Raw genomic sequence first — 13,686 nt, forward strand, 5'->3', positions numbered from 1 at the left:
GAAGACAAATAGTAAGCCAGGGAAGGTGGTAGGTATGGCTACATCCTGTGAGAAAACAATAAGTGAAGACCTGAAAAGAATGAGGGAGAGAGTTGTGAGCAGGATGAAAGAAGTAAACCCCTAACTGAGATGCTGTCTAGGACCAGTGTGTCTTTTCTGACAGAGAAATGTGCAGTCTTTGTCTTGCAGTTCCTTGTTTTTGTTCCTTGTCCTTTATCACTTCCTTCCAGCGGTATTTTCCCTCAGACAGTAGGCTTTGAGGAAAAAGGCATCTGAGTTTTTGATGAGCAATGAATCAATCAACAGGTAGGGTTTATAACAGGGAGAGTGGACATGCAAGCTCTCTACTGTCTACTGAGATCAAAGTTACTGGTAGGAAAGCCTGGTTAAGCTCTGTGACAGGGAGATTTGTGAAGCACTCTGTTGTCTCTGCTAGAGGCCACAGGATTGAGAGAGAGGAGCCCGTGGATTAGCTGGAAGATTTCTCTCAGTCCAAGGACAAACTTATTTTCAATTTAGGACCAAGAGTTTAACTTGTGTAAAGATTCTGTGTAGTAATTTATAGACTGCTTAGGGAGAAATTCCAGTTCTTTTAATGATTGGCTAGGCTATCATACACAGACTATTTCATCTCTCTGAGCTGCATTTTTCCATCTGTAAAATGGGCAAAATAACACTATGCTATAAAATTGATAGGGAGGATTAAATGAAATAAAGAGAGGTAAAGTGCTTGTAGTGTATGGAAGCATACACTACCATCACCGTCATCATCATCATCACCACCATCCGGCCTATCATCATTACCATTATCATCATCATCCTTTCTTGAGTTCAACATGGAATAGTAAAGCTGAGGAGTAGGGAGGCATTTGTTAACTCTTCTTTAAAACATTTTTCAGTATCTCACACAATTTGGTATTAAAAATGCCATTGAAAGGCCTTGTAGACAAGTCTGGAATCTTCAAGGCAGATAAAGCATTTTAAAACCTGGTGTTCCAGAAAGGGACGGAGGGCTCAGGATTTTCAGCAATGGTGCTGATGGACAAATGGGCTTCCCTGGCACCGAAGACAGGGGCGGGGGAGGCAATGGAGATGTCTAGCTCTCAAAGACACCTGTGAGACAGGATGCTGAGCTGTTGAGGACCAGGACTCTGTTTGATGTTAATGTCTATGAACGATAACCCAGCCTTCAGTGAGAACCACCCAGGGCCCAAATGGTCTCCTGTGGGTTCTTGCTGGGTCTCCTTAGTCCCGGCGTGTTCTCAGTTGCGTGGAAACAACCAAAGCTGACAACTCAAGGTTGCAGCTACAAATCTAGCTCTCAGCTTCCAGAGAAGCTAAGCCTATAAACCTAAGCATTCAGATACCAAAAATAACATGTTATATTTCTCTTTTACTGGAGAGCTCTGTAGACTAGTCCAAAAGCTGACTGGTTAGGGCAAACTGAACTGTGTTTAAGTTCTGCCTCTGTGGTTACTAGTTGTTTAACTCTGGGCCATTTGTACAATTCTCTGGGTCTGTGTTCCTGAACAGTAGGATGATAACCCTACTGTGACCACGGCTTAAATAGTACAAAGCAGAGAAAACACTAGGCTCAGAGCCTGGCACACAGCACGTAGGTGTTATAGCTGATATCACTAGATAGATAAGTTTGCTAGTAAATGGGAGACTATAGTTTCAATGCAAATATAGATAAAGAGAAGGGGGAAAGGGGCACACTGTTAAAAAAAAAAAAAAAAAAACGGATCCTGGAAGCTGGATACTTAATGATTGTCAAAAAAAATCCTGAGAGAAAAGGGATGAAGATGGCAGAGGCCCAAACGCAGAAGCTTAGCATTGCTTTGTGCCAGGGTTCACCCATCTGGCCTTGGCTTTGATGCTGCCTTTTTCTTCCAAATAGCATCTGAGAAGCCTGGTGGTGAAGCAGGGTGGGGAGGAAGGAGAATCGTGGACCACTTCAGATTTCTCCACTCAGGAAAGGCATGTAAGAAATACATTATGCTTTTGCAGGTCACAGTTCCTTTGAGACTGTGGGAAGAGGCAGGCTTGCAGGCAGGCTTGTCAGGTGAGTGGCGGCAACTGCAGGCTGACATAAACCTGTTGATTGGCAGTTCAAAAAGAAAAATAAAAAGGAGAAAAAGAAAAATCCTCTCTGATCCAGACAAAGGTAAATTTTGTTGGAATTTCAACACAAAATTCTAACACCGCCCCCCCCCCCACCATAAACTCGCTGCTATTTCTATCTAGTCTATGATGATTCCAGGCATCAGAAATCATACTCTCCATGCATTACTTGCTGTTTGGATTGGAATAATTTAATCCTTGCCAAAGGTTAAGTGTTCAAAGGGTAGAAGGACTCATTATTTTCAGTGAAATAGAAAATTGAATAGAAGAACTCTGAATAGCAGACATTGCAATGGCCCATCTAGTATGGATGAACATCCAAGAAATGAACATAAACCTGCCGAAGGAATGAGATATCTAGAAAAATAAAACACATGGTTAACCACATCATTTGTTTTCTTTTATGTGAAGAACGGCTGGTCTGAATCCACTCCTATGGCATTATGAATTCTAACCAACTATGAAACCAGAGCAACACTGCAGCTTTAAGATGAATTTCTAGGATGATCTCCTCTGATGTGCCTTTACAACACGGGAATTGAGGAAAGCAAGTGGACATTAGAATGTAGAACACACTCAAGAGGAAGATCAAAGAGACATTTGTTACATTACCAAAAAAGCTAGCTTTGCCCAGCAGAATGATGACTTCTATAAAATTAAATGCCATTTGAAGTTATACATTAGGATCAGCCCCATAAGTTCAGTGTGTATGTGTATGCGTGAACACATACAAAAAGTGCAATGGCTATTTTACATTTTTGTGCATTGCTCTGTTTAGATGTTATTTTCTGGACCTCTAGGAAGGCTGCCAGTGAGATCTGCTGCCTTCATTTCTCACACAGGCTCAGCACGAGCAGCATGCCCAGAAGTAGCTTTCAAGGGCAGGTGATTTCTACCAAGCACACAGGAAATGTTTCCACTCCAAACCCCCACTCAGGCTCTTCCCTCATCCCTAGCATTTTCCTCCACCTGCGATGGCTGGTGTGTCCCGATCCCTTTAAGCTTCTGCAGCTAAGGTGTGCAGTTCCTTCCCTGGTGGGTGTGGTTTAGCCCCGTGTGACACCCAGAAAAGGCCATGACTCCTGTCCTCGGTGGAGTGGATTATTTAAGTGTAGGTGTAAGCTTTACGATATGGGATTCAATTTTGCTCTTTGGATCTGCAATATGAATCCCCAAAACAATTTCTCTTGAATGCATTTTTACTTTGAAATATGCTTTGGCCACTTTATTGAATAAGGCACATAGAGCTACATTCATTATTTAGACTCGAACTTACTTTGCACTAGAGGTAAGAGAAAACCTAACATGCTTGTTCAGGATAATTGCATACAGTGCAAGGAACCCGATTTATGTAAAGGTTTATTGGAGGAATAAAAACCTCCACAGCAAGCTTGATAAATCATTCATTCAGAAACTGATTGACATTTACCCAGATGTAGATGCTGTACTTTGCCAGCTTTTAAAGTAAAGCAAAGCAGCAAGGATTTCAAAGTAATGGGGAAAACTTGTATTGGAAGAATAATCCTGGAGGGTAAATATCTGTTAAGGAGTTATTTCTCTTAAATAATGTAATTCACAGACCATCAGCCAGAGGAACATCTCCCAGTCTATCCTCATGGGCAACTTTCAACATTCTATCATAAAAGATAAATGTGATATCAACAATTTCTTCTTTTAAAAAACTCTTGTTATTTTAGCTACTTTGCAAATATTTGGTTTGGGCCAGGCCAGATGGTTCATGCCTATAATCACAACTATTCAGGAAATGAAGATCAGGCAGCTCTTGGTTCAAAGTCAGACCAGATGAAAAGTGAACAAGAGCAATCAATGATAAGCTGGGTATAGTGCTCTCCTGTAGTACCAGCTACATGGGAGGCTGTAGGTAGGAGGATCAGAGTCTGAGGTTGGCCCTCGATAAAAGTACCTCAAGATCTACCTGAAAAGTAGCTGAAAAATACAAAAGGTAGAATGCATGACTAGCAAACTTGAGACATGGAGTTTAATCCCTAGTATTGCCAAAAAACAAAAAGAAAAATTTGTTTCTCTTTTACATTTCCACTTAATATCTAAAAATAAAACCCAGACAAATAGATTAGAAAATATAGTCTAAATTATTTCCTTTATTTTATTCATAAACACTGTAAAAATTTATGAAGAAGTAAATGTAACATATTCACCAGTTAACCACCTCTAGACTTATTAAAACATGTAAAGCAATCACAAAAGGAGAAAAAAATATCTTTAACAGGTCCCTTATCGAATTTTATTTTTCCAGGTTGCAAATACATTTTCTTCTAATTTTCTATTTGGCTGTTCTAGGAAATAAACAAATGAATTTCAAAAACCAAAGATAAATGAATTGCTAATAAAAGATAGGATGGTATGAAGAGATCCTTACTTGACCCATAGGGAAGAAATGCAGTTGGTTATCGGGGAAAAAAGCAATTTCTCACCCTCTTCTTTCGCTTGGAGAGCCACTGCACAGATGTCTTTTGGTACTTCAGTAGGGACATCAATGAGGCTCTGAAATAGCATTGCCCAGAATCCCCACCTTCAGTGCACATGCGCAACTCAGAAGACATGCTGGTTGCCCAGGCCCCTTCATGCTGCAAGGTCTTTGGCACAATCTCTCCCTGGATGTATCAGTTAAGTCACCTGCCACCTAGGTATTTCCTGGGATTTCTTCCAGTGAATGAGAGAAGTCAGCAGATTTCTAAAATGTAGACCTGTGATATTATTGTTGAAGCCCTTTAAATTTTCTATTTAAGTATCTATATCTAAGTGCATATCACTATGTACTCTAAACTACATACTTCTTTCTCTCTCTCTCTCTCTCTCTCTCTCTCTCTCTCTCTCTCTCTCTCTGTTTATTACAGCTTGATCTCAGAGCCTGAGTACTGTCCCTTAGCTTTTTTGCTCGGCTGTTACTCTGTAATTGAGCCACATATCCATTTTGGCTTTTGGGTGGTTAACTGGTATTAAGAGTCTTATGGACTTTGCTACCCAGACTGGAACTGAATCGTGATCCTCAGATCTCAGCCTCCTGGGTAGCCAGGATTACAGGTGTGAGCCACTGGCACCTGGCTAAACTACCTACTTTCAAAAATACCCCTTTCATAAATATTTTTACTTCATATACAAAGTTTGGGATAAAAGAGTTGAATGAGGGCAGAAACATGTAAGTAACTGGAGGGTAGACCATTTAAAGCACCAGTTTACCTCATTCTCCAAGTGTTTTAAGATTTAGAAAATTTGATAGTACTTTAGAGAATATTTTAAGGATTACGGTAAAACCTCTTTCAGAATATGTATCTCTCTAGAGTGAGATCACATTCCTTTAGTGTAAATACATATTAGGTGTTCAATAAATGCTTGTTGCAAAAATAAATGGGATAGTTATATCCTTCTTTTACCATAATAGGTAAAAATCTAAGTAGTGTTATTTTTTTTTTTTATTTTTGCCAGTCCTGGGCCATGAACTCAGGGCTGAGCACTGTCCCTGGCTTCTTTTTGCTCAAGGCTAGCACTCTGCCACTTGAGCCACAGCGCCATTTCTGGCCTTTTCTATATATGTGGTGCTGAGGAATCGAACCCAGGGCTTCATGTATACGAGGCAAGCACTCTTGCCACTAGGCCATATTCCCAGCCCAGTAGTGTTATCTTGACCCATAACATTTATGCAAAAAACAAAGTTCAGTGTACGAACAGACTTAAAGCAATACTTGACAAGTGTGTGACATTCAAAGGTAGAAATTTAAGAAATTCATGAAAAATCTAGGGTCTGCCTGTGAATTTTTAAATATAGTATGCATGACCAGGGAAACAGATACAAACATTTGTGGGTAAATTTCAGAGACTTAAGCTGTATAAATTTAAATTAATAGAAAGAAAACACACTGTTGTTTTGTTTGTTTGTTTTTAAAAAAAAACCCAGCCATATACAGGAAAGGAAGTGCTAACTCTCTTGAAACTTGCAAATCGGTGCAAAAGTGCTTGTCTGGTTGAGAACGTCTCCTTATACAGTGCATAGCAAAGCGATAGCTGGCTATGGTGTTGAACTAGACGGAGTCTGTCAAGGTCACAGCTGTGCTTTCCAAACTACTGGTGTGAATGTGGGAGACCTGCAGCACGGGCAGCAGCAGCTGGAGGGCATCCTGGACATACGTGGTGCTATTGCAGCCCTGTGAGAGGGAAACAAAGGGAGCTGCAGGATTATTTCCATAGGTCAACTTGTGGTTCTCTCATTTTTTTTTTCTTTTGATAGTATTGGAGTTTGAGCTCTGGGCCTCATGCTTTCTTGGCAGGTGACCTACCATTGTGTCATGTTCCTAGTCCTTTTGCTTTAGTTTATTTTTCAGATAAGGTTTTGTAATTTCTTTACCTGACTGAGATCCTCCTATCTCAGCTTCCTCTCAGCTGATATCAAAGGCAAGATCTACCACACTAGGCCCTAGAAAACTCAACTGAATAATGCTCCCCTTCACCTGAGAGGAGACATTAGCAAACTGGAACATCATGAAGTTCCTATGATGCTTGTAGTGACAAGAGATGTAAACACATTCTTCGTCTGTGTGTGTGTGTGTGTGCATGTGCCTTCACCGAGCCTGGGGCTTGAACTCAGGGCCTGGGCACTGTGCCTGAGCTATTTTTTGTTCAAGGCTGGCACTCTACCACACAAACCACAGCTCCACTTCTAGCTTTTGGTGGTAACTGGAGATCAGAGTATCACGGGCTTTCCTGCTTAGGCTGGCTTCAAACCTGAATCCTCAGATCTCAGCCTCTTGAGTAACTATGATTATAGGCATGAGCCACTGGTGCCCAGCTATAAATACATTCTTTAAACGAAGTATGCGTAGCTCTTCATTGTCTATATTACCAGAGAGAGTAATTCACTGGACAGGAGGCAAGTCATTCCCAAAGGCTTTTAAGGGCCATGAGTTTGTGTGCATGTTTATACATATATGTACACATAACATATATGACCCAGGGTGCCCAGTATTATCTATTCCTTTCCCACCTTAACCATACTTCCCTAAAATCCCACAAGAACAGGGTAGAAAAATGGTCATATCCTAACCAATAGCTGAATAAACAGTGCAGTCTCCAAAAAGCTAGCTGCAGGTATGACTATTACAGAAGCATACATGGCACATCGTTGTTTTGTCTGGGCTGGCCTCAGTATACCATTCTCCTGCCTTCTCATTACAAGTAACTGGGATTATAGGCATGAACCACTGTGTCAGGCTTGTTTTGAGATGAGAGTCCCCCTAAACTTTTACCCAGGCTGATTTGAACCATGATTTTCCTATCTCTGTTTCATGATTAGCTAGAATTACAGGCTGGAGCATGCCTGGTTCCTATCCTCCTGCCCCCTCTCACTTGTCATTTTTGCTAGTCTGGAGCTTAGACCTAGCCGAAACGAAAGGTTATTGTGAATAGAGGGAAATGCTCAGTTTTACAAAAATAAAGTTAAGGAATAATCCCTCATCACAGCCAATGATCACTGTTAAATCCAGTATCAAACTTGGCAGCAGAAATCAGCTTTTGCCAGAGGAACAGTGACAGAAATAACATGCAAGCTTAGCGTTTCTTTTTATAATCAGGGATTCTTGAAAATTGGGTATTGTTGCTTCATCAGAGAATTTACAGCTGGCTGGGTTACACAAACGTACTCTAAAAAGACTGTTGATGCTAAGATTTAGGATTGAGATCATACTTGCTGCTGGAAAGAAAGACAGAGAAAGGAAAACCCTAGCTGTAACATTTGCTTTGATTCAGTAGCCCCTTCTCCCCAGGGGCTACTTACCTCTAACAATACACTGTTGATCATGGGGTTTAGGACCTCAGCCTTCTTGTTGCTCTGTGGAATCAAACATAAGAAATTAGTAGATTAGGGACGTGTACCTTAAGGCTTACTACATAATGCAAGACACAGGCTTCATGAGATCTCTTAGAGAGGAAGGAAGAAGTGGAACGCAGGCTTTGTACTAGAGTTTTCCCTCTATAATCCATCTAATTCTGCCAGAAATCCTGGGAGGACAGGAGGTGTCATAATGACTCTAACTTCTAGATGGGAAAATGGGGACTAGGAAGGTTGAGAAATTTGCATAAGGTCACAAAGTAACTATTGTAAACTCAGATCATTTTAACTCAAGTTTTTAGCAGATGTAGGAGTAGCGTGAGATAAAGTCTAGTTGGTCACGTTATGGGATTAAATTCTGCTTTATAAGGGAGGGGGTGACACTGTTCAAAAAGAAATGTACTCAATACATCACTTGTATAACTGTAACCCCCTCTGTACATCACCTTTACCATAAAAAAACAAAATGGCAGTAAACATAAAAGCATATTTAAAAATAAAATTGAAAATTTAGAATATCTAAAAAAATTCTGTTTTACTTAGCACATTGAATGGTAAAAGAATAAAAAATAGGGGGTAGGAATATGGCCTAGTCTAGTAAAGTGCTTGCCTCACATATATGAAGCCCTGGGATCGATTCCTTGGCACCACATATGCAGAAAAAGCCAGAAGGGGAGCTGTGGCTCAAGTGGTAGAGTGCTAGCCTTGAGCAAAAAGAAGCCAGGGACAGTGCTCAGGCCCTGAGTCCAAGGCCCAGGAATGGCCAAAAAATTTTAAAAAGAATAAAAAATACACTGGGACATGGTCAATTATATAGGTCTCTAGGCATTCACACAGAGTGAGATCAAAGGAGGATATTTTTAGAACAAGATCACACAGGTGCAATAGCTATATGCATCCGATCATATAGAATAATATTTATCGAAGTGAACTTCAGGAAGTGGAAACAAGAGTTTTTTTTCTTTGCTGCTGTTTTTGTTTACACTTCCATTTGTCTTGTTTATTTATCTGTCTTAGGGAGGGCGGGGGGTTACAGAAATGGTGAGACAAAGCGGGAACAAATGCAGCAGTAATACTCACTAGCCCTTATGTTGAAAATGAACTGTACAACTTGTGGGGGAGGGGATGAAGGGAAACACTGGGAGAGAGTGAGGGAAGGGGTGGCATTGTTCAAGAAGAAATGTGCTCTTATCTGACGCACGTGATTTATGTAACTGTACCTCCTCTGTACATCGCAACAAATAAAATTTTAAAAAGAGAAAGATTATGTGGGAAAGGAAAAAAAAAACTTTGATCAATAGTTCATTGTATCTTTGCAGTTGTTACTTTAAAATATATTGCATTATGATATCTTATCTAGCTTCCTGAGGAGGTTTTATTCCCTAATTTCTTTTTTGGTCGCCCTTAAATTTTAAAGGTAGATTAAGTCCTTCATTTATCTACCTTAGGTCCAACTCTGGCCTAATTTTCTTTTCTTTTTTCTTTTACATGCAAACATGATTGGCCGATATAGAGTAGGATCTTTCAGAATGGAAATGAAATAAAAGTACCTTTAAATACAACCTGGAAATATCTGCAGATATAATTTGAAAAATGATATATACAAAGCACAGTGTACAAAATCTAGTATAAACAGGTTATTACAAAGTGGGAGAGAATGTATCATTATCCTCATTTATGCTACCGGTCTGTAATCAACAGTCTTTCTAACCTAAAATGCACAACCTACTCTTACACAATAAATCATCAAAAGGCCTGGAGAGAGGGGACAATCATAATAGGTTTATTTCCCTTACTGTACTTGACAGAGTTTGTGGCAAACAAAGACATATAAATTAAATAGATCTTCTCAGAGCAGCCAACTTTCTTTGACATTACTGAGGGTAAAGTAATGTCTTACAGAGGAAACCATAATAGAATCTTGGGGAGAAAAAAATCCTCCTTAAAACCCCAGTAATTTTAGTATATAACCACAAAATCCATTATGGTATTTGCTTTCCTTTTTATTTGATTATCAATAACCTCTAAAATATAATCAAAATGAGGGCAATAAAATGGCATTGGTTTTCAGAATCAATGAGATGTGCAAGCAATTTAAACAGAGCCTGGAGAACAATATACACTCATTAACTTCAAGTTATGAGTAATGGCTGTTTTAGAAAGCAGAAACAATGACTTGATACAAATGATTCATCACAGCACAAGATGGGGGTATTGTTGTGGTTAGATGACATTGCAGCAAATTCTGTCATAATAATCCCATCTTATTCTTTCTCCCAAATGATAGCATATGTGTTCCTGACTTTGTGCATGCAAGCATTTGTACATAGGGGTATATTTTACACATATATAAATTCAAGAACACATGCCAAATGCCAGTGACTCACACCCATAATACTACTTACTCAGGAGGCTGAGATCCGAAGACCATGGTTTGAAGCCATCCTAGGCAGACAAATCCATGAAACTCTTGCTTCCAATTAAGCAGTAAAAAACCAGAAGTGGAGGTGTGGCTTAAGTAGTAGAGTGCCAGCCTTAAGCAAAAACAAGTAAGACCTCAAGGCCCTGAGTTCAGCCCCCACTACTGGTATGCATACAAAAGAAGTTCAGACACACATTCACCTAGTACAGCCTTGCTTCATAAAATATGCTAGTACTAGGGCTTAAATTCAGGACCTAGGTGCTGTCCCTTAGCCTTTTTGCTCAAGGCTGGCACTCTACCACTTGAATCAATTAACTAATTGATGGTTAATTCAAAGAACAAGCTTTTCTACCCAGGTTGAATTTGAACTATGATCCTCACATCTCAGCTTCCTGATTAGCTATGATTGTAGGCATGAGCCACCAACGTCTAGATGACATTGATTTTTTTTCTTTAATAAATAAAGAAAACAAGCTGGTAGAGGTCTAAGCACCCACCCACCATCTCAGATGTGTGAGACAGCAGACTTGTTGCTAGAGCAACAACAGTGAGCCCTAAGTTGCCCAACAATGCAGGTAGTGCTCTTGGTTGAATTTCAGCCCATAACATGGCACAGGATCTGTTTATGGAGCTACTCCACTGGTGCTGCACTCCCTGCTTTTAAAACGTGCACCTTTTTTCACTTTCTAAAGGAAATTAGGGTCATGAGGAAATCTTACCCCAGTAATGGTTAAGAAATTTGTGAACTTCTTTGATAATGAGGCCACTTCGTTGCACATGGCAGTAGTCAATCTGAAATAAGGTAAGAGTTTAGGGGTTTCAATGCAGTAAAGTAACTAGCATGGCAATGACTGATATCAATGAAGTATTTCATACAAGCATGTAAGTTCAAAGCTAGCCTACAGAAATAAGCAAGCAAACACTTTTCCTTAACAAGCTCCCAAAGGAATTCTAGTTTTCTCTCCACATTTACTGAGAAAATAACCATTTAATTCATCTGGCCTCTTTTGAGCCTAAGCAAAATGCAGGAAATACGAAGCCCAGGCTCCACATCTATAGAAAATAGAATCTTCCCAGGTGACCTGTCTCTGGCTTTTGGATCCCTTTACAATTACGAATATTCAATGAGTCATTATGTATGCCTCTCATATTTAGTCCTCTGGTGATCTTGTGGGTTGTTATTGCTCTCATTTTATATAGATGAAGTAATCTAACTAGGAGTAGAGGTAGGATTCAAACTCAGGTCTCTGTCTCTAAGATTGCACTTGGTAGGTAAGCAATCTGCCACTTGAGTCATTCCCCTAGTCCTTTTGCTTTCAAGTTGTTTTTCACTAACTTGGATTTTGATCTTCCTACTTCTGCCTCTTGAATAGCTGGATAGCAGGTGTGTACTACCATGTCTGGCCCTCCACTGTGTCTTAATTGATTATGTGTTTCCTACAACACTCTAAATAAATATCATAAAATATTTTTATGACATATCAAAAATCTCATTTTTTACTCATTCCATATCTAGGACTTCATTTTAAGAAGACAAAGCAAAAGAGACAGTAAAGTTCAGTTGAAACAATGTTTCCCTAACACTGTGGATGATGATAAAAGCTGGAAAAAAATCAAATTGACTGATAATGTGGGTCCTGTCTGATTTTTCTAAGAATTAGTGCATATGAACAGTGGTTAGAATGATATTGAGGGCTGGGAATATGGCCTAGTGGCATGAGGCCCTGGGTTCGATTCCCCAGCACCACATATATAGAAAATGGCCGGAAGTGGCACTGTGGCTCAAGTGGCAGAGTACTAGCCTTGAGCAAAAAGAAGCCAGGGACAGTGCTCACTCAGGCCCTGAGTCCAAGGCCCAGGACTGGCAAAACAACAACAACAACAACAAAAGAGAATGATATTGAAGAAACTCTAACTCTTAAGTTCAGAATCTTATATGCTTAAAGATCTACTGAAATCAGGAGAGAGAAGGCTTTTGATGAATAGGAGCCTCATCTAGCCTGCATATTCATGGTGGTGTGTGTCTATGTTTGTGTGTGTGTGTGTTGCTGGGATCAAATCTATAGACTCATACATGCTAGGCAAGTGCTCTACCACTGCACTACACACTCAACTCAGTCCTACATTTTCCGGTCTGATGAGCTACACTGTGGCATCCATATCTGAACTTGTCTACAGAAAGCATCAAAAGTAAGGCAAGGAGAAGCCCAGAGCTGTCTGTTTGCATCCTTGAGTAGGTGGTGGAGAGGCACTTACTCTATAGACCAATCAGAGGCCTGGGGCAGCTGGAAAAGGTGACAATCAGAACTAATAATCAGAAAAGAGCAAAGAAAATGGGTCTTCTCAACTTCAGCTCTCTTTCAAAGATAGTATAATCCCTAGATATTCTCAATATTTCAAAATTTTCTTGTTTTGTCCATTCTTTGTTCTATATTTTGAGCAAATATACAATCTTTCTAGGAGTACTAGAGGAGGGGTGATTATGTACTTAACTCTCTCTATATATATTTATTTATTTGGGGGGAGTAGTACCCTTTAAATTGTATTGCTATTACAAAGGTAATGTACAAAGGGGTTACAGTTACATAAGTCAGGTAAAGAGTACATTACTTGTTGGACAATGTCACCCCTTCCCTTGTTCTCTCCCAGTTTTTTCCTCCTATACCCACTCACAATATGTACTTCTTAAAATATCTTTTATTGCTACATGTTTAGATACCAATATTTAGACTAGAAGACAATTTTTTATCACCGAGAAAAATGCTATCACCACCAAGTCACAAATGACTGACCTTCCTGTTCCTGCAAGTAATAAGCAAGGATTAGCTAGCTGGTACAATGAGTGAAAATACTGAGATATGTGTGTATGTATGTGTGCTCCTTTATGTTTTCAAGGGGCTCCTATTTTGGTTTATTTTAATAATGAGAAGGCTTTTGGATATGTGTTAGTTTTCTATGTTATAGTACACAAATATGTACATAAATATATGTAATTTAAATCCTGCCTATGTTCCAAAAGGTACTTTGTAATAACTTTACCTTACATTGAATTACACATATGTATTATTTTTCAACTCCATGTCAACTATCCTTATGTACTAATACATGCAGGCATCTTTACATACGTACATAATTCTACTAAGCTAATAATAACAGCAGCATTTTATTCAAGAGCACAAATTATTCTAACAGAGGCACACGATACAACCCACAGGGCAGGAGTTTACATTAGCCACTATCATCACCAGGATTTAGAGCTGGCACCATTTCCTGGGAACCA

The 13,686-nt window shown here is 39.6% G+C and overlaps 1 protein-coding gene across 3 annotated transcripts in view; it reads right to left on the bottom strand.

The window, feature by feature from the left end:
* Positions 1-5,736: 5,736 nt before the first annotated feature.
* The window catches only part of Fam114a1 (family with sequence similarity 114 member A1), a 60,119-nt gene continuing 52,169 nt past the window's right edge, over positions 5,737-13,686 (bottom strand). For all 3 annotated transcript variants that reach the window (XM_048364338.1, XM_048364337.1, XM_048364339.1), the window contains 3 exons: positions 11,126-11,198; positions 7,931-7,984; positions 5,737-6,305 (listed from right to left, as the gene is read on the bottom strand). In XM_048364338.1, the coding sequence (XP_048220295.1) occupies positions 6,183-6,305; positions 7,931-7,984; positions 11,126-11,198 (250 nt within the window). In that variant the 3' untranslated portion in view covers positions 5,737-6,182. The remainder of the gene's footprint in view (positions 6,306-7,930; positions 7,985-11,125; positions 11,199-13,686) is intronic.

Source organism: Perognathus longimembris, chromosome 16 (assembly GCF_023159225.1).
Source record: "Perognathus longimembris pacificus isolate PPM17 chromosome 16, ASM2315922v1, whole genome shotgun sequence".
In the NCBI taxonomy this organism is placed as follows: Eukaryota; Metazoa; Chordata; class Mammalia; order Rodentia; family Heteromyidae; genus Perognathus; species Perognathus longimembris.